Here is a 21,461-nt window from a genome sequence, read left to right as displayed (position 1 = left end):
AATTCATGAAAAAAAAAGCCTCTTGAATATTTCAATATTAATACATGTGTGATCCAGCTGTTACAGAATGTATGATGTTGGGAAACTGTGGGGAAAAAAAAAAATCATTTTATCTAACTTTGAAGCTACTTAAAAGAGAATACTAAGAATATTTGGGTTCAAGTGGTTTTAAATATCTGAAGTGCAAATAAACTGCGAGATGACACCGGACGCACCGAGCTGCAAATCTCTTATCTGAATTCCTTGTTTTTTTTACTGCCGGCACACCACAGGAGCACAATGTCTGATGAGAACAGAATTATAAAATGTTTATTCCTGCAAATCCCCATGAGGGACATATAAACCGAGCAGCACAGGGAGGAAAAACAGCCTGTTTGTCTCAGCATATGCTTCTTATTCCATTTTTCTTTAATAACTCACTGTAAAAGGATCATTATTGAGCTACAGGGTAGTAAAGTCAGGATATTTCTTGAGTCTTGTCACCTAAATTGTTCTTGTCACCGCTTGCAATGTTTGTGATCCCAGAATTAAGGCTTGTTCTTCTATTGATTGGCTTTAAAATCTGGTGGCGCCTGCAATTTGACCACAGAACAGAAGGCTGGAGAATAAGTGAAAAAAAAAAGAAGAAATAGCAAGACAAACAGCTCCGTACGAAAGAGCTGCAGAGGTGTAAGAATTGTCGGATCTGAAGAGAGCTACTGGTATTGCCTCGCTCTGAATAAAACATGACAGCTGGTAGGTTTACCATGAAAACCGTGCTGCTCCTTTAAATCTGCATGCATACATTACACATGGCTCTCAAGATAAAGATCACCGCAGCATATGAGGCTTGGTGTCCAAGCTCGAGTTCCATGGGAGCGCTCTCTCCGCTATAAAATATGAATGAAATGAAAAGAGCATGTTTAATGTTTAGCAACAGAAATACTATTATAGATGAGGGGCCAAAAACGTTATTAAATATTACATTAGAAATGAAAATAAAAGTGAACCTTTATAATTAAATTGAATTCTCACACCTGCAATTGGTGTCCAATATTTAACTTCTTACACAGTACATACAGGGGAATCTCCAGTTTTACAAAAGCCTTTATTAAAATATGATTTTTCTGTAAAGTCGCACCACTGTCCACTCCATATACTATACATAAATGGAGCAATATATAATTGAAGGGCTTATCGAGAATAGTTCAAGGCTGAGTGGTACATATTCAAGTTTCTTGGAAATAAGACATACTGTACTGTATATTGGCAGGTAGTTACTGTCATCGGACAATCATGCGGCTCTTGATGACAGACTATGATGCTGCTGAGACGTGATGCATCACTCTCCAAATACATCTTCAGGCTTCCTATATGTTCTTGTCAGATAAATCAAGACCAAGTCTAATACATCGCTGGGAGACAAGTAAACTTTCAGGATATCAATCTGTCCTCCGTCTGTTCGTTCTTTGTTTTCATCGCATCATACTTGACAGTGGTATAAATGTGATGGAAAATATGTCATCGAGGACTCTGACGTGTCCATATACAGAGTGAGCCTCTCAGTTATTGTTCGCATGACTGTTAACCCTCCTGTTGTCCCTGGGTCAAAATGACCCGCAGCTGTGTTCAACCAAGTTCTATTTTATTTCTATATTTTTATGTTATTATATTCCAACTTTGTTCAGTATTAGTGAGCATACTTGGACAAGTAAGGCCAAAGTTAAACTTAGCAAAAATGTAGGTTTAAATGTTGCTTGAAATTAAAGTAATACTGGAGTTTCTACTGAAGGCAATAATCTAGTTAGCTATACATGCTAATGTTTTCAGGTTACGTAAGTAGACAAACATGGTTTAAATCTTTTCCTTCAACTTATGCTCTTGTGGTTTTTGTTTTGGAAAAGCTAAAAAAAAAAAAAAAAACACAACTCTTAACACATACAAAATTGCTTTTGCTCCAGCTTCATGTACATTGTTTCAATGTGTTGCAAAACCACTTTTAAAACCAAAAGATCAATCGAATCCATACATACTACATCCAAGGTATGGTTACCACACCGCAGCATTGGTTCTAGTTAGGGCAGGCGAAGCTGACCTGGAGTCATTTCTTCTTTACGCTGCCGTAGGCCCAGGCTGCTGTAGGCCCAGGCTGCTGTAGGCCCGGGCTGCTGTAAGCCCAGGCTGCTGTAGGCCCGGGCTGCTGTAGGCCCGGGCTGCTGTAAGCCCAGGCTGCTGTAGGCCCGGGCTGCTGTAGGCCGGGCTGCTGGGGGACCTTCACTGATGCCCTGAGCTCCTCTTCTCTCTGTTTCACTCTCCATACATCTATATGCCACCACTGCGTCTCATTGACTTAATACCTTTTATCACCTGGAGTTTTGTTCATTGTTTGTTATCTCTGTATGCAGTTCTCCTTGCTTGTTTGGTCTGATACTTTATTTTTGCAGGTGTCTCTGGCCTTGGAGCTGCTTGTTTCTGGTCTACAGCTACTGGCTCCACCAACAGTTTATTGTCTCTTGTATCTCTACGCTGTTCTTTTGTCTCCCTGCTCTTTTCTGACCCCAACCAGTAAAAGCAGATGGCTGCCAGCTTCTGTCGGAGGTTTTCATCCTGTTAAAATGGACCTTTTTTTGTTTTCCTTCCACCTATTGCTGATGTAGGAATTGTTGAATTGTTGGTTTTCTCTCTTTAAAGTTGTAAAGTTCTGTTGTGAGGACTTCACTTTGTTAAGTGCTGTGCATCATAATGAATGAATTGAACCTCCAGGATACAGCAGATTTATTTGAACTCCTCCTTACTTGCCATCTGTGATCCCATTACGTAACTTGATTTGTTACTTCTCAGCCAAAGTAAATTGGAGGCAGTGGCTGCGGCTATTGCTCACAGTGTGGGGCCATTACACTTCCTCATACATCAATAGGACAAGCAACAGTACAAACATCTGTAGGACCACAAGGCTAACTACTACAAACAGGTTGATGCATGTAGACTGTAGCCTTTGATTTCAAACAGGTCGTTGCTGTTTGAATTTTCAATGTCTTCCCGTGTTTGAACAAGTCGTGAATAAAAGGTGTCAGCCTTTTAGCAGCGCACCAAATGTTTCACCAGATCTGGCAAATATTTCTTCATTCAAAAACACACACTACTTCCGTCTGGCAATTCCTCTGGGTTGTTATTGTTGTTTTTTTTCTTTTCTCCAGATTCGTATAAAAAACGTCACGTGTTCTTCTGGCGTTTCCGTCAGACGGTATCACTATTTCTGAAATCACTGTTAAATATGAAAAAAAATGTCCCAGTTTTAAAGTAGTTCATAACATAAGTGTCTGCAGAAACTGGCAGCCAGTTTGCCGGGTGAGACCCACACCAGGGACACTGATACATCACTGCTGTCAAAGCTTCATCCTCTAAAAATCTGCTTTCCAAGAGCACAGAAAAACATCCAGATGTCGATAAACACATTTTAATTCAGACTGTGTTTTGACTTGATTTGATAGGCCAAATGTTTCTGACACTTCCTCCGCTGATAAAGGTCTGAAGAGTTTCCAGACTATTCTCCTCTGAATCCTATTTCTGCCTCTACTATTGTACTTTCCCTGAGCTGTATGAATAATCTCTCCCTTCGTCCCTCATGTTCATTCTTTTCCCTCGCACTCCTCCATCAGTCACCATCATTCAAGGATCAGCGTTAGCATTACTATCGGATGCCTGTCATGCTGTCATCATCCAGCTACTGAAGCTTATTCTATTGCTGCACTCGTCATTTAGCTTCTCGGGATGAGGTGAAATGTCAAAAATGTAAGTGTGATGTTTGTCATCGGTTGAGGCTCCGAAACTTTTTTAAACCGCATGTATTTCTTTTTTTTTTAACATCTAATTTTCAGAAGTTTGCGTTTGCTTGTTATCTTTGACTTTATTTAATTGATCCTTTGCAGTGAGGTGATATTTCATAGATGGGTGTCTTATCTTGCGTGTGTAAATTGGAAATTTGCATTTGTTTTAATCACATTTTATCCGTTTTATCGGAATATCTTTATGTCCATCTTTGTCATTATGTAAATTAACTAAACTGAAGCACATTCATTGTTAGACTAACTTTTTACAAAATTCTTCCTGCTCAAATCAAATAATTATTTGTAAAAATACCTTTGTGCTCTCCTTAAGTCATTAGAAGTTGCAAGCTCTGATCTAACACATTACGTTTCAGTTAAAAAATATTCAAAATGTGCTTTATATGATACAGTGGATGTCAAAATGTGTCAGGTAAGATAATAAGTTGATCTTCCAAGCTATGTTGAGTCTGCGACACGTCACCCAACTTTTCAAAACCATTTAAAAGACTTATTTAACAAAAATAAACATATTCCACCAATAACAAAAAAATAAGATGACAATGCATGTATATGTTGTTATACATGACTGATAATAACTGACAAGCTAGAAGATAAACCAATAAGAATCCACATTTTTCAGTGGCAATTCTGATGGTAATAAAAAAACAAAAAACATCCTCATGGATTACATAAATGTGGGCTGTTGGCAAGTTGCCAACACTGTGGCAACATTTCTATTTCAAACCAAAACCACTGTAATTTATGGGAGGATTTTACTTACAAAATGTGTAAAACTTGTCATGGGTTAATCAAAAAGCTATTGAAATTAAAACGATCATTTAAAACATTTAAGACTTTTAGTCCTAAATGTCACTTTTACAATGTAATGGGTTTATTTTTATTATGAAAAATTACATACTTTAACTGACTCCGAATAAGAAATCATGCGTTGCAGGTTAGTTTAATTCTATTCCTGAACTTAATAAGAAGTAATGCCACTGATGCTTTGAAATAGTGGTGACAAGTCTCGCTTAGCCAGATCTAACGTAGCTCTGTCAGCCCTGTTTGTCTTTCTTTACCAAATCACAATTGTCTTGCGCGGCGCTAAGCTCAGGACGCAGCGATGTTCCATTGTGTTTATAGGGAAGTTGTTTTGGTGGAACTTTTGCATGTGGGGATGCGAGCATTAAAATCCCCACAAAAGACTGAAGAGAACCGAGCAGCCTGCATTATTACATGATCCAAATCTTCATAAAAACGTGTCATTTTTAGCCTGTAGGTTGGTGATTTGAGGTTGTTGTTGTTGCAACAGGAATGTTGGAAACGGTAACACACAGGTAGCAGAAGGGGAAGAAAAACAGAATAGCTAATGGCAGGTTTATAGGATCAGCCTACAATCACACTGAATGCTTTCTAATCCACGCTGGAGAGTTTAGACAAAACCATCAACTTTCATAACCGACTTTCAAACAAGAGACATGACTCTAAAAAATATCCACATTTCCTAATTTCATATTGAGCTGCTCGTCTCAAACAGAGATGAAGTCTGGTCTGCAGAGGTTGATTAAACCCTCAACCTTGATACATTTTTTTTTATCTACATACGTGCAGTCTTAAACCCCAACAGAGTGATGTCATCCGATGGCGTGTATCACACAGCTACCTCTGGATATATGACTTCATCCACATATATAGCTGTACGCCGACACGTGAACACAATCTAAGGCGTAAAATCAATGGAGTTCTCCTTTAATATAATACTGAAATATTTTTAATCTTTAGTTAATGTTGCAATTATTCCTCGTTTAACTTACTTTGACTATAATGACAATGTTATATAAATATACTATGTCATTATAGCTGGTGAAGAGATTTTGAATCTGTATTGACTGGTAACTGACTGTAAAACTGTTAAATACTGTTTACAAACCTTCGCCAAACTAGTAAAGGAAATGTCACTCCACATTGAAAACCTGTTTAACCCTCCATTTGTACCAGTTGCCCTCGCTTCCTTATTTCCTGGACATTAATATTTCATCTGGTTTGTTTTGCTCAGCCGCTAAATAGCCAGCGACCACCTCGTTCCTCTCCACTGATGGGATTGAAGCCGCTATTATTGAGCGGGCCTATTGACAGTGTCGAAGACAAGTTACTTTAACCTTCAGTTTCCTCTGCAGGCACACTCGGGCTGCATCCTGCAGCCTATTTACCCAGAGTGGCACACTGAAAAGCCCTGAGATTAAATCTCTATCCCACAGCTCAGCATCATTCATTTGTCCTGGCTCACCTGAGGCTTCTGCGCCAGTAAACATTCTCCCTGGAGGCCGAGAGACGACGCAGTGCTGAGATTTACTCAGCTCGTCAGGTCAGGCTGCTGGGGGAGCGCAGATGTTTGGACGGCTTTGTTCTGTACCTGTATCTATTGTGTGTGTGTGTGTGTGTGTGTGTGTGTGTGTGTGTGTGTGTGTGTGTGTGTGTGTGTGTGTGTGTGTGTGTGTGTGTGTGTGTGTGTGTCTGCATTTCACCACAACTACCTGCCAAATTTCTCCAGTGTCAGTATGTACGTGTCTGTTTGAGGGTGTGTTTGTCTCCAACTACCTGCCAACATTGTGCATTCATGTGTGGGTTTCTGCTTCACGGATGTGTGAGTGTGAGTTAGTGTGTGTGTGTGTGTGTGTGTGTGTGTGTGTGTGTGTGTGTGTGTGTGTGTGTGTGTGTGTGTGTGTGTGTGTGTGTGTGTGTGTGTGTGTGTGTGTGTGTGTGTGTGTGTGTGTGGGAGGGAGGGAGGGAGTGTTTTTCTGCCTGGCAGCCTTCCTGAGTGTGTGCGGTGGGTCGATCAATGTGCGTCTCCTGGTCATTGACAACCTGTCTTTTGCAGGGTGGCTGCTTTAATATTGAGAAGACGTAGCTCTATCAAAAATGACGAGGACACACACTAATTCTCATTTCAACCATCAGCTCTAAAGTCGTATTTCTTCTTATAACACACATTTGGTCAAAACTCATAAAACGTCACCAATATAACTTTTTATATAAAACATATTAAACTTCAAGCATCTTAACAACATTTATGACTATTTTCTGATTAATTCTGCAAAGAAATTCCTTAGCAGCAAAAACAAATAACACCACACAGATTTTATAATCATATAGGAAATCAAAAAGGGAAATCATTTTCCTGAGATCACTGCAATGTACTTGCAGTTTAGCCCGTCTCTAGGAAGAGCACCACGGGGTGTTGATATTTAGGTGAGAGGCACTGATCCAGCAGCTAATGGCGTACAAAAAGCTCACCGCCATTAAATTAACTGTAGCACAGGAGCCGCGTGTCTGCTGGCATCGTTGGGCAATGGTGACACAAACACCAACATTTACTGTTGACTCTCAGTGGGTATCTACTCCTAACCTGCTGCGGCTGGCTGGCTGCCGGCCTCCGTGTCTTCTGCTGCTGCAGCCTGGCCTTGTAGAGCACTCCTACACCGGGTGCAGACACAGAACGCATCACCCATAATATCCTCCTGGTGAAAACCGGCCTTGTTCAGAAATGATTAGAGACGAGGCTGTGAATGAGCCAGCAGCTTATTTTTTCTTCAAAGGTTATTTCATCCTTACATTCACAGCAGCAAGGTTCCATTGGAACTTCAAACATCTGTTTATGTTTCATAATGCTACTTATCTCAGCGTCACTTGTATATCTCAATGACAGTTATGAAATAGCATAACAATACCGCCCCCTCACCTTCTCAGCCAATCACACGCTCCCACCTGCTCAAAAAGTCCACATATCATGTGGTGAACTGTGAATGTCCAATTTCTTAAAGGAGAATGTTCAGAAACCAAAAACATGGTAACCCCCAGAAAATCTGCTCTATTTCTGCTGTCACATTACAGAAAAATGACAAACAACCTCGTCATCATCCATATAGATGAACACAGGGACCGAATGGAGCTCAGGAGCTCCATATTATTTGTACAAAACATGTTCTGATGTACTGGTGTTTTTAATGTTTAAAACATTGGCAAACTAAAAAAAAAGCTAGGCTAACCAAGTCTGGCTATTTTACTTATTTTCCAAGCGAGAACATTTCTTCCTTTCACCACAAATGCTGCGATGTGATGTGATGTCAAACTGACTTTGTGGAGTTCTCAAAAATCCCCAACTTTCTAATTGGGATACTGTATTCCCAGTTCAACAGGTGTGTTTTCACACTAACTTTCCCACTTCCCAGTTGCTCCTGAGTTGCTTGGTTTTGCTTTAAAAGTATTAGAAATATATATAACAAATAAATATATTATACCTTTTTGTAAAGATTTTAATAAGAGGACTTAATGAGGGAAACGTTTAAACCGTATACCGGGCGAATTTCTATACAAAAACAGCTTATTATTTAGCGTGTGTGTGTTTGTATGTGTGAGCATGTGTAGGATCACTGTATGGGACGGGAGCCAGGATGGAATTATTACTGTCTGTGTTATAGCCCACCATATAGTTGCAGGGCGCTAATTAGCTCACTAAACCCCCTTAAAACACCTGAATGTCAATCATCCATCATCTATAACTGTTTTATCCTGTACGGAGTCACAGAGCGGCTGGAGCCAATCGCAGCTGACTTTGGAGGAAGGTAGTGTAGAACAGTTGGTCAGTCCATCGCTGAAATACAGACAACCATTTACACTCAGGGCCAATTTGGAATAACTAATCAACCCAACACGTATGTCTTCTAGCAGTGGGGGGAAGCCAGAGAATATAACCCACACAGGCACACGGAGAACCTGCTAACTCCATAGAGAAAGGCCCCAGCTGACCAGCAGGTTTGAAAATGGAATCTTCTTCCTGTGAGCCTATAGTACGAACCACTGCACAGCATCTTATTGTTAAAAACGTATTCATTAGTTTACTGGAACATCACACTGGACAGACTACAAAAACAGCAAAATAAAGTATCTTAATTGCAGAAAAAAGTGACAGAAATACATTAGGCTGCCTGGAGATTTAATAATGTAGTTGTATTTGTCAGGATACCACACCTCTGGGCGTCGACTTATTTAATTTTTCTATATAACGATGATGATCATTGATCAGCAGTAAAATAACATCATTGTTTGCCTGACTGGCTCCAGGGTTTGACGTTCTAACAACGTCATTCAAGTTTTATGCTGTGAAAATTGCCAAGGAAATTGTAATTTGCCAGAAGTCAAATTAGAGGAGCTGGTTTCACCCAAAAAGATGCAGAGGTACCCAGATGTGTCCCTCGTATCAATTAGTGTTTGTTATTGTGGCTACCGATGGCCGATTGAATACATATCATATAGTAGATGTTGAAAAGACAGAAAAGGGGAAACACGATTGGCTGGAAGACAAGTGGGCAGTGATTGGTGACAACAATGTCCTGAAAAGCACTGTGTAGTGATGAAAAATGACTTCAATGAAATACAAATAAACTCCAATAAACTGTTATATAACCAAATTAACAGAATGCAATTGCATCATGATGATTGGCCTTCATTTATAATTTATTAACATGTATTTAAATGTTGCACACAGTTTAACTACATGGTTATAAATTATATAATATGCAATACATATGCTATTATTGTAAGTGCTTAACAGTTAGTAGCTGCATACGTTAACCCTTATATATAACTGTGGTTAATTGGTTCTTGATAATGGATTCTCTCTCAAGCTCAACCTTGGTGTTACACTTATACACTTTACACTCGCTGCTAGGGGGAGTTTCTTTAAAAAATATTGACTACACATACCCACAAATAAATAGTTTTATTTGACATCTTGTAGGAGATGAGGCATGATATGTAGCCTCAGCTGTTGGTCCCCACTGATACACAATAAATGATGGTTCAATAGAAAGAAAGAAAAATACTTTTATGCAAGTTTGCTATGGAAATATCCATTTATATATTTTTTTCTCTGCAGCTGGAACCTTGTCAGCTGGCTCCTCAGATATGAGCTATTCATTACAGTGCTGACTTGTCAACACTCATGACAATGTGTTATTTCAATTTTCCAGCTCTTTGCTCTCATGCTGAAAATACTTGTTGTTGTACATACATGCCTATATACAGTATATGCCTGAAGTTATGTTGTTGTAGACCCTGCCATTTAATTTACAGTCGCAGAAGTCAAGACATGTGAAGAAATATTTTTTATATTTTAACAGATTCAAGTGTGTTTTTTTTTTAAAATTTTCTAACCACCTCTTTTGTTTGCAAAAGGTTTACAAACCAATTAAACGTGTTTATAGAGGCCAACAGCTTTCATTTTCTCCTCTTATTGCCTCGTCTGTGGCTTCAGCTGCCAAGTCTGGATGGTCCTCTGACAGGATCCTTAAAAAATTCTAATGTGTATCTGGAAGCACTTTTCACAGGACTCCACCTGGCATCAACACACATGGTTTCAGAGCTCTCTCTACTGAGAAGTTTAGATTCTGCTCCTTTCTGGGCTGAGCTGAAGAGAAGCCCGTCCTGGACATCTTGGGTAACAAACGAAAAGTAGGTTGTTTGAATTCACAACTGGCACGCCCGCGTTCTGTTTCAAACTCTAATTCATGGAATCACAGCCTCAGAACATGAGAACTGCCTTTCAATCAATCTGCTCTCCATTTCTATTCATTTGCTGAGCTTTCAAGTCACCAAATTAGTCACTCCTTATCTCTGCTGGAAACAGTTTCATCTTCAAAAACATCACCTTGAGCATAATTATGTCTCTGTTCCACCAGAAGCAGAGGGGACAGAGAGGGGGTTTGTCCGAGCCGAGCCCACGAGTGATATCCCTAATAACATGGATATAATGAAAGCCAATACGCTATACTCCAACATCAAAAGCTATTGTCTAATTTTGGCCAGCGGGATGTGACAAATCCGTAATTAAAATAGCAAGCTGAGTGATAAAACAAAGCCACTTGCTGGGGGATAGCGGATCCGGCTAGATATGGATCTGTCATTAGGCTAAAGAATTGTCCTTTGCCTTTTCTGCCTTTATCTCCCTAATGCGGCTACATTTCCCCAGGATTGGCCTGTTTCAGCTCTTTCCGTGGAGGCTGATCTCAACAGACGTCCTCATCAGTCATGGCATGCCTGTTTACGGGCCGCCGGTTCAACCGGAAGATGAACCAACAGCACGTCGGCAAACTTTGTGTGTTTAAATTGAAACGACTATGCAAACACTTTCCTTCTAATGAACCCGGTCTCTCCAACCCGTTTACCACTGCATGTGCACAGATCGTCGGTTCAACTAGAGGGCAGCTATAATGGGATGATATGTTAGTTTTTCATGTCCTCTCCTGCGGTGAGGGAATCAGAGCACTTCACCTGATTTCAGCTGCTAAGCAGCCAAGACACCACCACAAACTGTTTTACTAATTAATCAATGCTACCAATATAGATATATATATATATTTATATATATGTATATATATACTGTATATACTATTTTGCCATTATTTACTTGTAGATCAAACGCTCATGAATCACACATGTGGTAAAGGCACACTGGATTCACTGGTGTGAAGCTCTGCAGCAGGCGGCCGCTCATCAAGTGCAGCTGTTTTAACAGAAGCCAGACAGCAGCAGCAGCCGCACGCTGCTCCCCCTCCTTATTGTTAGCTGATTTCAAAATACACACAGCGAGACAGCAAGGGACACCATCAATTACTCAGAGGAGGGACGGTGGAGGCAGACTGGGACTGACCATCACATTAGTGAACTCCTGATGGACACAGGTAAGGAGAAGTGTGGGTGTATTTAAATTTATGTCTGTGTGAGCAAGTGTCACCGCTGCTAGCCTACATGAGGTGTGTGTGTGTGTGTGTGTGTGTGTGTGTGTGTGTGTGTGTGTGTGTGTGTGTGTGTGTGTGTGTGTGTGTGTGTGTGTGTGTGTGTGTGTGTGTGTGTGTGTGTGTGTGTGAGAGTGTGAGTGTGTGTCTGTGAGTGTGAGTGTGTGTCTGTGAGACACCCTGGCAGTAAGCTATTCTCCTGGATAAGAAGCTTTCAAGTAAATGAATGAATACATTATGGATTAGTGGCCGAGCACCAGCAAAGCAGCCGCGATGTAGGTGAGCTGAGTGCTGCAGAACAATCAGGCTGAGCAGGACTATGGGCCCCCAGGGGCCGCCCATGGGACCCCCTGACTGAAGGAACTTATCAAACCGTATAGAGGAGATGGAGGGCAAAGTGAGGTAACATATCAGCGAATTCCTTGTACCTACAAGTCACGCATGGTCCGCCTACATCTGCGTACATGCACAGATTCATTTCCACCGTCGTAAACCTACACACATTCTGCAGATGTGCACATGGACACACAGAGATGTTTCCTCTCCCTGTGTGTGTGTGTGTGTGTGTGTGTGTGTGTGTGTGTGTGTGTGTGTGTGCGTGCGTGCGTGCGTGCGTGCGTGCGTGCGTGCGTGCGTGCGTGCGTGCGTGTGTGTGTGTGTGTCTATGTCCTGAGGGTAAAGAATGCATTCATATGCAGTGAGTGATCGGCAGAGGCAGAAACCGTTCGGATCCATTTTGTTCTTCCTCGCCGATGGCAGAAAGCAGTGGCCATTATGACCTTGTGATGAATTCAGGCTTCATTTCCTACGCTTTCCTTTTTCATGCATGCACATAGAATTAAATCTAAAAAAAGACTAAGGGGCCGCTGCACTCTGAGAGGAGGAACCCTTGGTGAGTCGAAGCTGTCCTGGCGCATGTGCACAGGCTGCCTTTCCCGTTCTCGGTGCACAATCTGATCGGGAGAAAGTTTCATTTGCACCCACTGTCATTTATTCATTAGCCTGCAATCAGATCTCCTGTGCAAGGTATGAGATGTTATAAATCAGTCACGGGCTGCACATTAACTATTCATGCAATTCATAATACATAAGAACCGTCATTTATTTATCACCTCTAAATGGGATTTCCTTCCTTCTCATTGGCTCCAACTCAGAAGTCAACTTCTGTCAGCCTGACCGGCAGCCATTTTGAGACCGAGCCAGGAGGTAAATGATGCAGATGTGAGCCGAGCGAGCCTGCGTGGCAGTGAAGCCTGATCCGCCGCTCGGGCAGGAAAAGAGGCTTTTCCCTTCAATCTGGTGGGTTTGACTGGTATCATCTGGACTGGAAGCAGCAGGCAGCGGCTGTGCTGCAGGCACAGTTGTTTTCTACTGATTCTCTTGAGCAGTCGGTGTAATTGTGAGTAATTAGGCCTTAAAGTGGTCTTGTCTTTCCACAACCTGGAACATGAGTCCCAAGGGGGGAGAGAGAGAGAGAGAGATTTTGGGGAGGGAGGTTGTGGGTATCTGAACACCAGTAGCTGCTATACAGAAGGCTGCTTCTTGTCTGCACAGATCCTATACGAAGGGAAAGGGACTGAGCCACCAGATGCTAACATCATATGATCACAGCGACTCTGTAGATGGCACTAAATCATACTTCTGCCCTGAGGGCCCCCACCACCTCTCATTGTAAAGATAAACAGCTAATTACAATGGATATGCAACAGTCAGGAAGAGCCTCATAAAGAAGTGATGTTTGATATCTGCCTCTCTGACCAGATGTTGCACTTCTCTTTTCACCACATAACACTCTGTGTGCTTCTTACACGCCTTCCAGTTTCAGTGTAATTAGCCTCATTCTCAAACAACACTGGTTCAAGTCCCGTCATGTCTCCATAAAAGATGGTTCAATAATGTATGATAATGGTCACCAGTAGTTAGGAGGGACGTGCTGCTGAGGGAAAGCTAACGCAAGCTCCAGCAACATTAACGTTCCTCATGGCTTCATTCAGACATGCTAAGACCGTTAAAGAAACAGCCACAGCACACACGTCATATTTGGTATCTAAAGCAAGATGATATAATGCCCCCATACACACAACACACAAACACTCCTTTCCGATATCAGATATTGGGAATTTGTGTCATGCGCAATCTGTTATTGCTTTTCACTACAACTTCCTGTGAGACCTTTCAGAATGACTATGAGGTGCAATTAAAAAGTTCCAAGACTGTTCCTGTTGCATAATAACCGAGTACAGTTCAGTTATTTAGACAAAGCAGAAGGAAGCAATGACCTTCATGAATAAGTATTCCAAGTTAGACTGCTTAAATTAATTGACGTAGGCTTTCTAAAGGATTTCAAGGATCTCTGTGGCCAATTTCTTGAGTTTTGACATAAAGTTTGATTGCGCTGTCTCCTAAACAAAGTGCAAATGCCGACGTATCAGTTGTCACAAAAATGTACGTAACTCAGGTGCTGATGTTGATTGATGTTATGTTGTCAACGAGAGCGAGAGAACATAACCCCACACGAGACTAGTTGCGTATGCTGTATGAGACCCTTACGGTCCTGTTTGGCTGCCTGATAATCGTGTCCTCGTTGAGAAGGGAGAGCAGCTCTCTGATCCTGTTTGTGATTGGGCTGCCCACTTCCTAAACTCTCCTGATAGGCACCTTACACTTTACGTAAAAATATCCTACAACAATATATTGTAATGTTGTTCATGTCTATCCGCCAACATGACTTGCATTCATTCAGACTCTGTGTTGTAAGTGATACAGACCCACCATCATATGTTCTGTATGATTACAGAAAGGAGACCAGAGGACCTAAGGTGGCTAAGCTGCCGTTAGATTAACAAAGAGGGCTTACGGGTGGTTGGCTTGTTGCAGTTGTGTCCATGTCTGAAGTACTGAGGATTCTCCACCACAGGGATACGAGTCATCCCTATGACAACCGCATCAGGACCAGCATCCAGAGTACATGGGGTAATAATCCCGTGGTTGACATGGTGAAGAGGGCTGGCAGAGTCTTCCTCACCACTGATCACAGCAACAGGACCTGGAATGAGACAGAAGAACAGCGACTTACTTCAAAGTTCAAAGTGTGATTTAATTCTGTCGATTCATGCCGATGTTACATGAGAACCATATTTGGTGATTGAGATGCAAATACAACCTCCTAAGGTACATAACAAATTAAATGTAACACAATGTTGGCATATTTATAGATTCTGGTTTAGTGGAGTATTTTTCTCTTAAAACATTTAAAAGATCTTTAACTGTAGTCGTCATCCACTAATCGAGTAACATATGGGGAACTGTTTGAGAGGTGGGTGGTTTGCTTGCAGTTTGCAGTAAATTTGAAGCTTGTGAAAAAAAGGTAGTACAGTAAATGTGACTTTATGTTTTTCTCTGAATGTATCCACGCTATTTTAAATTTAAACTCAGGATATTGGATGAGCATATGCAGCATTTAAGTATCTTCTGGCTTTAATTGAGAGTCATTTTCTCCAACAGAAGAATGCGAATAGCATAGACATTTTACAAAAAGTTACAAAAAGAAAAGATTTTTTTTTTGTTTACATGCAAAAACACTCCTGTATCCTCTAACTAATTATAACTTGTTTAAGTAGAAAAAAAAAAGACATTTTTGCAAAAGGACATTAGTATAACGAAATAGAAAGGAGTCAAGGGCTTAAATACAAATACAAAAATCAACAGAGTGCTGTATGTTAAACAATTTCAGAAGACCAAAGTTATGTGCTGAAGACGTAAAAATGTGTTCAACACATGTAGTGTTGCCCCATTTTTGTTATGTATGATGAAAAACAAAACCTATTTTAATCAGTTTTTTAAATTAACTCAACTATTCAACTTTGATACTACATTATTAAATCATGCATGGGTTGTATTTCCAGAAGCAGAAGCTTTTAATTTGTCAAGTTATGTCAACTTCACATGTTAGATTTGTCAAATGTCCCCTCCTCCATACCCATGATTTGACTCAATCGTTAACTCACCGATACGAGACACAATCAAAAAGTTATAAGACTGCACCTAATGGGTGCAAAAAGAGCAGGAGGAAGTTATAACCTTTAGACAATAGTATGTAAAGAATGTCCAAATATACAGAGCCTGCTCCAAAAGTTCCAAAACAAACCTGAGTTCTACGCCCATTAGGATAGGAAACAATCCCCAATGAAGTGTGTTCAGACCTATGTCTTCAGTCTGCAGTGAATTTGGGTCTGGTATCACCAGGCTAGATCACGATGTCTCATTAACCTCAACTGGGTTCAGTGAGGGCCAAACGAAATCATAAAAAAGTTGAACGACGTGATCGCTACAACAGGATACTGAACCAAAAGATCCGATTGTCTAAAAAGTCGATCTTTTCATCAAAATAAACCTGACATGGTCACAGTTACATTTACTATAAAACGTAAATACTGTTGCACTTTAGTTGTAAATGAAAGACTGAGTATTGTCAAAGCAATGAAGTCATCCACAGTTTAGTCAACATTGACTTCTGTTGTGCTGCCTATTGAAAGCTTTTTAGTGTTTGCAAATGTGCATTTGCAAAAAAGGGAAATTATTTTCATTGTAAGCAGTGCCAGAGAAGCAAAGCTCGTCAAATTGATGGTGTTATGCAACACATTCCCATCAATAACGAGCATCACTTCCTTTCTTAAATCAAAATTCAAAGAAAGACCCCGACATGATTTACCGCCAGCCAATGTGATCCAGTTTGCTGTTCTATCACTGCTGTGTCAAAAGCAACGCGGCGCTCTGACAACTGCAATCTTCAGAGGGGGAGTGAGGGAAGGAGGGTGGAAGGGAGGGATGGGATGGGCTGGGGGGTGGGGGCAAGTGGATATAAAGTCAACAGCAGCTGATTCAGTGGAGCGGTGACAGTGAATCTGTTTACCCACCATGTTGAGTCTTTTGCTCACCTTGACAACACTGTAAATAGCAATCAGGAACCAGTCATATCAAATTATAGACCCTCAGTCGCAGGCGGGGTGTGTGTGGGTAGGGTGGAGGTGGCAGGCGATGAAGTGTCACATGTGAGCAACAATTTATTCACAACATTTACTCTCATTGCGCGGTTTTCATAGCTGAGCGCCCACTTTATTAGAGAGATGTGCACAGCGGAGCACAGGTCTTCACCGGGCGACTACCTACCCAACCACCGGGGACGGGTGGCACGCTGCACCTCTAAATCTCTGCTGATGGCTGTGACCCTTTGCTACACAGCACAAAGGCACAAAGATATATTCTCGATACACACCTTTGAACATCACTACGCTTGAAATAAAATCATTACCTCGAGAAATATCACGATTTATGCTTTAAATATCTTTATGAATGAAAGAAGACACCTCAAAGAAGATCCCGGAAATATGTTCTGCTTTTTAATACAATATGAAATGGAATGAAAAGCCATCTGATGAGACTCCAGTGCCGGATCGATGAGGCCTCAGGGAACGTCTGGCCTCGCTCCAAACCGACACAAAAAGGCTCCCACCTGATTCCTCCGGAGATGAAGGTTTTCTGAGGAGTGAGGTGGAAATTGGACTTCTTGACTTGAGAACATCCTAAAAATTGCATTTATGTTACCTGAGTGATGAAAAGACCCAACGGCATCAGATCGGGGTTTTATCATCTGAGACGCTGCCTGTGCTCTGAATAGAATTCGGCGCTGGACATTTTCTGCCTATCGTCTATCTGAGAGTAAAGTTCCTCTCTATTAAACCAACTTTGATTTATTCGGGAGGACTGGAAAATGAAATGAGCCAACTCTCAGCTATTTCTCCAATGTTTTCATGTCTCATCTTCTCTGCAGCTTCCGTGCAGCAGGTAGATTCAGTGGTGCACTCTGATTGGCTGCTCTGATTTTGACCTTGTATACGGTGTCCACCCCTTAATGTGCTCGTTTGTCTGTCTGTGTTTTAACCTTGCAATGAGTCTGGTACTTCTGTCAATCTCACAATGTGAGGCAAGTCATTTGCATATTATAGGAGTAGTTCAACGTTTTGAGAATTATGATTAGATGAGAAAATCAATAGTCAAAAAGTGTGTATTTACCTTTGGTATGAAAAGTAAAGGTACACACTGCAGAAAATGCTTCATTTCAGTGTGTTACTGTCATAAATGTTTCTGGAATAATATTACTGTCACATTAATATGTATTTTACTGCTGTAGTTATTTAAGGTTGAATTCATTTTACCTACTTTATATATATAGTTCAGTTGGCTATTTTGATATACTATAATGTATCATATTCTGTAAAATCCTCATATTTTTGTAAGAGAAACACATCTCTATAAAGTTCAACAGTTGAGAAAAACAGTTCTGTTTTCAGCTTTGGGAAATTTTGGAGCTGATGTAAGTGAGTTATTAAATTGTTGGTGTAAGTAGAATAATTTTGACAACCCACAAAAAACCTTTCATTCTTCGGTTTATGACAAAAATTTAAAACCCGAATTTTAAAATTTTGGAAGACATGACTTTCAACCAATTTTCAGTGGTGTAGAAATTTATATTAACACAAAATGGAAATATTAAAGAAAAGTACAGTACTTGAGTAAATGTAGTGAGTTATATTCCACCACTGAAAACCGCTATGTCTCCAGCAACAAGCTTAGCTTAGCACAAAAACTGCAAGCAAGTAGAAACCCAAAGGTAACAGATTCCCTCTACCAGCACCTCTGAAAGCTAACTAACAAGTTATATTTTGTTTGAGTGCTCTGTACAAAAAACAAAGCATAAAAAAAAACAGATTTAGATGGATTACGTTGTCTTTGGACACGGCCAGAAAACTTTATTTACCCTGTTTTCTGGCTTTATGCTAAGCTAAGCTAACAGTATTCTGGTAGTAGCTACATATTTATTGTACCAACATTGGAGAGGTATCGATCCAACTCAAATAGGCTAATTAAGTCAAATGTGACTGTAGAAAACACCAACTGTGACTTAATTTAATATTCAAAAAACAATAGGCTCCTCTCTCACTTTAACTACAGCATGATGCCAAAGTTGTGCTAAAAGCAAAGTGCGGATGCCTTTAAAAATGAAGCACCTCGCTACACTTGTGCAGAGTTTTTCAAGGTTGTTCAGGGTCTCGGAAAACTTGCCACAGTTCTTCTGTGTATTCAGGCTGTCACATTGTCTTCTGTCTCTTCATGTGGTCCCAAACTGACTCCATGATGTTGAGATCAGGGCTCTGTGGGGGCCACACCATCTGTTAGGGGACTTGTTGCCATTGTTGTCGCTGACAACAGTTGTTTATGACCGATCAGACAGCCTCCTAAAGGTGCCGGCGTGATGGAGAAGAATCTAAAAACCTCTGCAAAGTGCTGTATATTCAGCCCTTTACACAGATGCATCTGGCACACTGGTTAGCAAGAGTCTAAAAAGAGTCTTAATAGATCATCAAAGGACAGAGCACTGCCAGCAAAAAAAACCAACCAAAAAACATCATTCATTTCACATGTTCAGAATAACAGACAGCAGCTTGTCCAGAGACTCCTTGTGGAAAAGTCTTATATCACTGTGGCGTGCCGTCGTTTGAAGATTAATTAAATGTCATCGCTCACCTCCTTCTATCTTTTGCCAGCCAATATATTTCCCCAGCCAACATCCTCCTTTTTCTGAAATGTGTCAATCTTGCTAAGATTTCTCCATGATTCTCCTAAGGAATGTGTCACACCGGTCACCATTACTCACTGTAAGGCGCTTCTGTCGCTGGCCACCAAATGTTTTATGTTCAAGTAAGGCACGTTCGCAGGTACATTAGCTAATTCAGCCAAATCAATTGATCAAGTGTGACATTTGCATCATCTGTTTCTCAGAGTTTAGAAGTCAATCTCATTTACTCTACAGGAGCAGAGACAGCGCAGCCTTCGTCGCCGGGCTTTTAAAATGGACTCGTAAATCCAGGTATTGTCTGAGCGCCGGGCCTCGGTGATGAATTAGAAGGACACTCACACCTTTGAGCAATTCACCTTTCAGACACAAGCCCACTTTCATCTCCAGGCGTTGACACTTTGTAAGCACAATCACAATGAAGCAACACCAATATCGTTTTAACAAGGCAAAAGTAAATCCCTGATGGAGGGATAGAGAACCTTTTTATTGGATTTTTATTTCATTAGATCTCCTCATAGCAGACTTCAGTCGTAATGGTTTTATGTAATATAATACTCTTACTTGATCTACATGACGGGAGTGAGTTGTGATGTGTTCATTGTAGTTAATGTAAGTTCAGTTGCTGGAAACAGCTGCTCAGATTTCCACAAATAGTCTGGTATCACCCAAATTCACTTCATGAATATCTGGGTCTGGCCTCGCTCCACTGGGGATTGATTTCATTTGTTGCATCTTAATGGGCGTCGAGTATTGATACTAGTGGAGCAGCATTTAACCAATCAGCATTGACCTCCTTATGATTTGTCTTATGTGCCGAAACTCTCCAAGCTGTAAACAACAGAGACACTCCCCCAATGTGGGCAGAGTGGAACGCCATGTTGGTAAATGACCATTGCAGAGTTAGTAAGAGTAAAGTTAAGGATACAAGGTTCTTGTTCTTGATCCAGATTCAGTTCCCTGATATTTTCTAGTATTTCTATAACTATTCGTATTGTTACATACAGCATCATCTCACATAGCCACCACCACAGGTCACTGACTGGTCCTCCCTTCAGAGTGGCTGAGTGAACCTTCATGTGACGCGGGTTTGCAGACTGTAATCACAACAAAGACTGAAGCTGTAAGCAATAGGCGGGCAGAGCCAGGCCAGTCTTCATGTACCAACTTTAACAGTCCAGGAAAGCTTTGATTATTTTCTGCCGCTGGTAAAATGTATTTATCGAGGGTTCAGGCAGGTGGGAATTGGGAAAGTTTCCACTTGGGAACGTCACACTTCCGAGATGAGAGCGTTCACATGAGGACAACAAAGAAGCAGCATGGAAGCCTCCAAGATATCTGCTCTATTTCTGCTGTCTGAATACAGAAAAGGGACTTAAACGTTGTCATTGACAATGTATCATGTAACAATACGAATAGTTATAGAAATACTAGAAAATATCGGGGAACTGAATCCGGATCAAGAACACGAACCTATAATATACATTATATACCTAATATATATATATATGTATAAATAAACAACAAAGGAATGAAATGGAGGTCAGGAGGTCAACATTATTTGTACTACATGATGTCTAATGGAGAAAACTAGGTAGACTATTCCACCTAATTTCTTTCCATTTCTTTCTTTCACAGTAAAAGCTGCCATTTCAGTCAAACCTACTTCTATAAGCTCTCAAAAGCCTCCCTCTTTCCTTGTGGGATAGTCAACAGGTGTATTCTGCTTGGAGGCTGGACATTTCCCACTTCCCAGTTGCACCATTATATCCAAAGCATCACTTTAGTTTATTTTTTGGTAGCATGTGTGATTGGAGTCGTACCAGTCCAGTGCTTTTGTTCCGCCTCTGATAGCTAACTAAACCAAAAAGCAGCCAGACAACAACTCAGAGGAATTTTCACAACTAAATGCGGCAGTGTTCATCAATACGACTGCGACACTCGGCAGGGCCAGGCAGCAGTGAGTTTCATTTTACAAGGCGGTCAGCAAATACACCTGTAACTCCAAGGCATTAAATCAGTGGTTCTCAACTAGTGAGTGCAAGATAAATGCGACTACAGTTTAATACAAATTTAAACTGGCAATGCTCATCAAGTTTTAAGAATTTAAACTGAACTGTGTGTAAGATGACATAAAAAGGCAGACTTACGTGACCCCAAACCTGTTTACAAATGCTAGAGTGAAAGTTAACCACTGAGGTGACAGCCACAGTCACTGGTAGACATCAG

General features: G+C 40.8%; 1 protein-coding gene across 4 annotated transcripts in view; it reads right to left on the bottom strand.

Moving 5' to 3' along the window:
- ntrk3b (neurotrophic tyrosine kinase, receptor, type 3b) overlaps window positions 1-21,461 on the bottom strand; it is a 204,416-nt gene that overhangs the window by 27,640 nt on the left and 155,315 nt on the right. For all 4 annotated transcript variants that reach the window (XM_069690324.1, XM_069690327.1, XM_069690325.1 and 1 more), the window contains one exon: window positions 14,457-14,645. In XM_069690324.1, coding sequence (XP_069546425.1) covers window positions 14,457-14,645 — 189 coding nt within the window. The remainder of the gene's footprint in view (window positions 1-14,456; window positions 14,646-21,461) is intronic.

Source organism: Brachyistius frenatus, unplaced genomic scaffold (genome assembly GCF_029030835.1).
Source record: "Brachyistius frenatus isolate BFR_SWC_R1_liver_20210118 unplaced genomic scaffold, ASM2903083v1 Contig_9, whole genome shotgun sequence".
Lineage (NCBI taxonomy): Eukaryota > Metazoa > Chordata > Actinopteri > Embiotocidae > Brachyistius > Brachyistius frenatus.
Note: the sequence above shows the minus strand (reverse complement) of the source record. Positions and strands in the feature narration are given on the sequence as shown.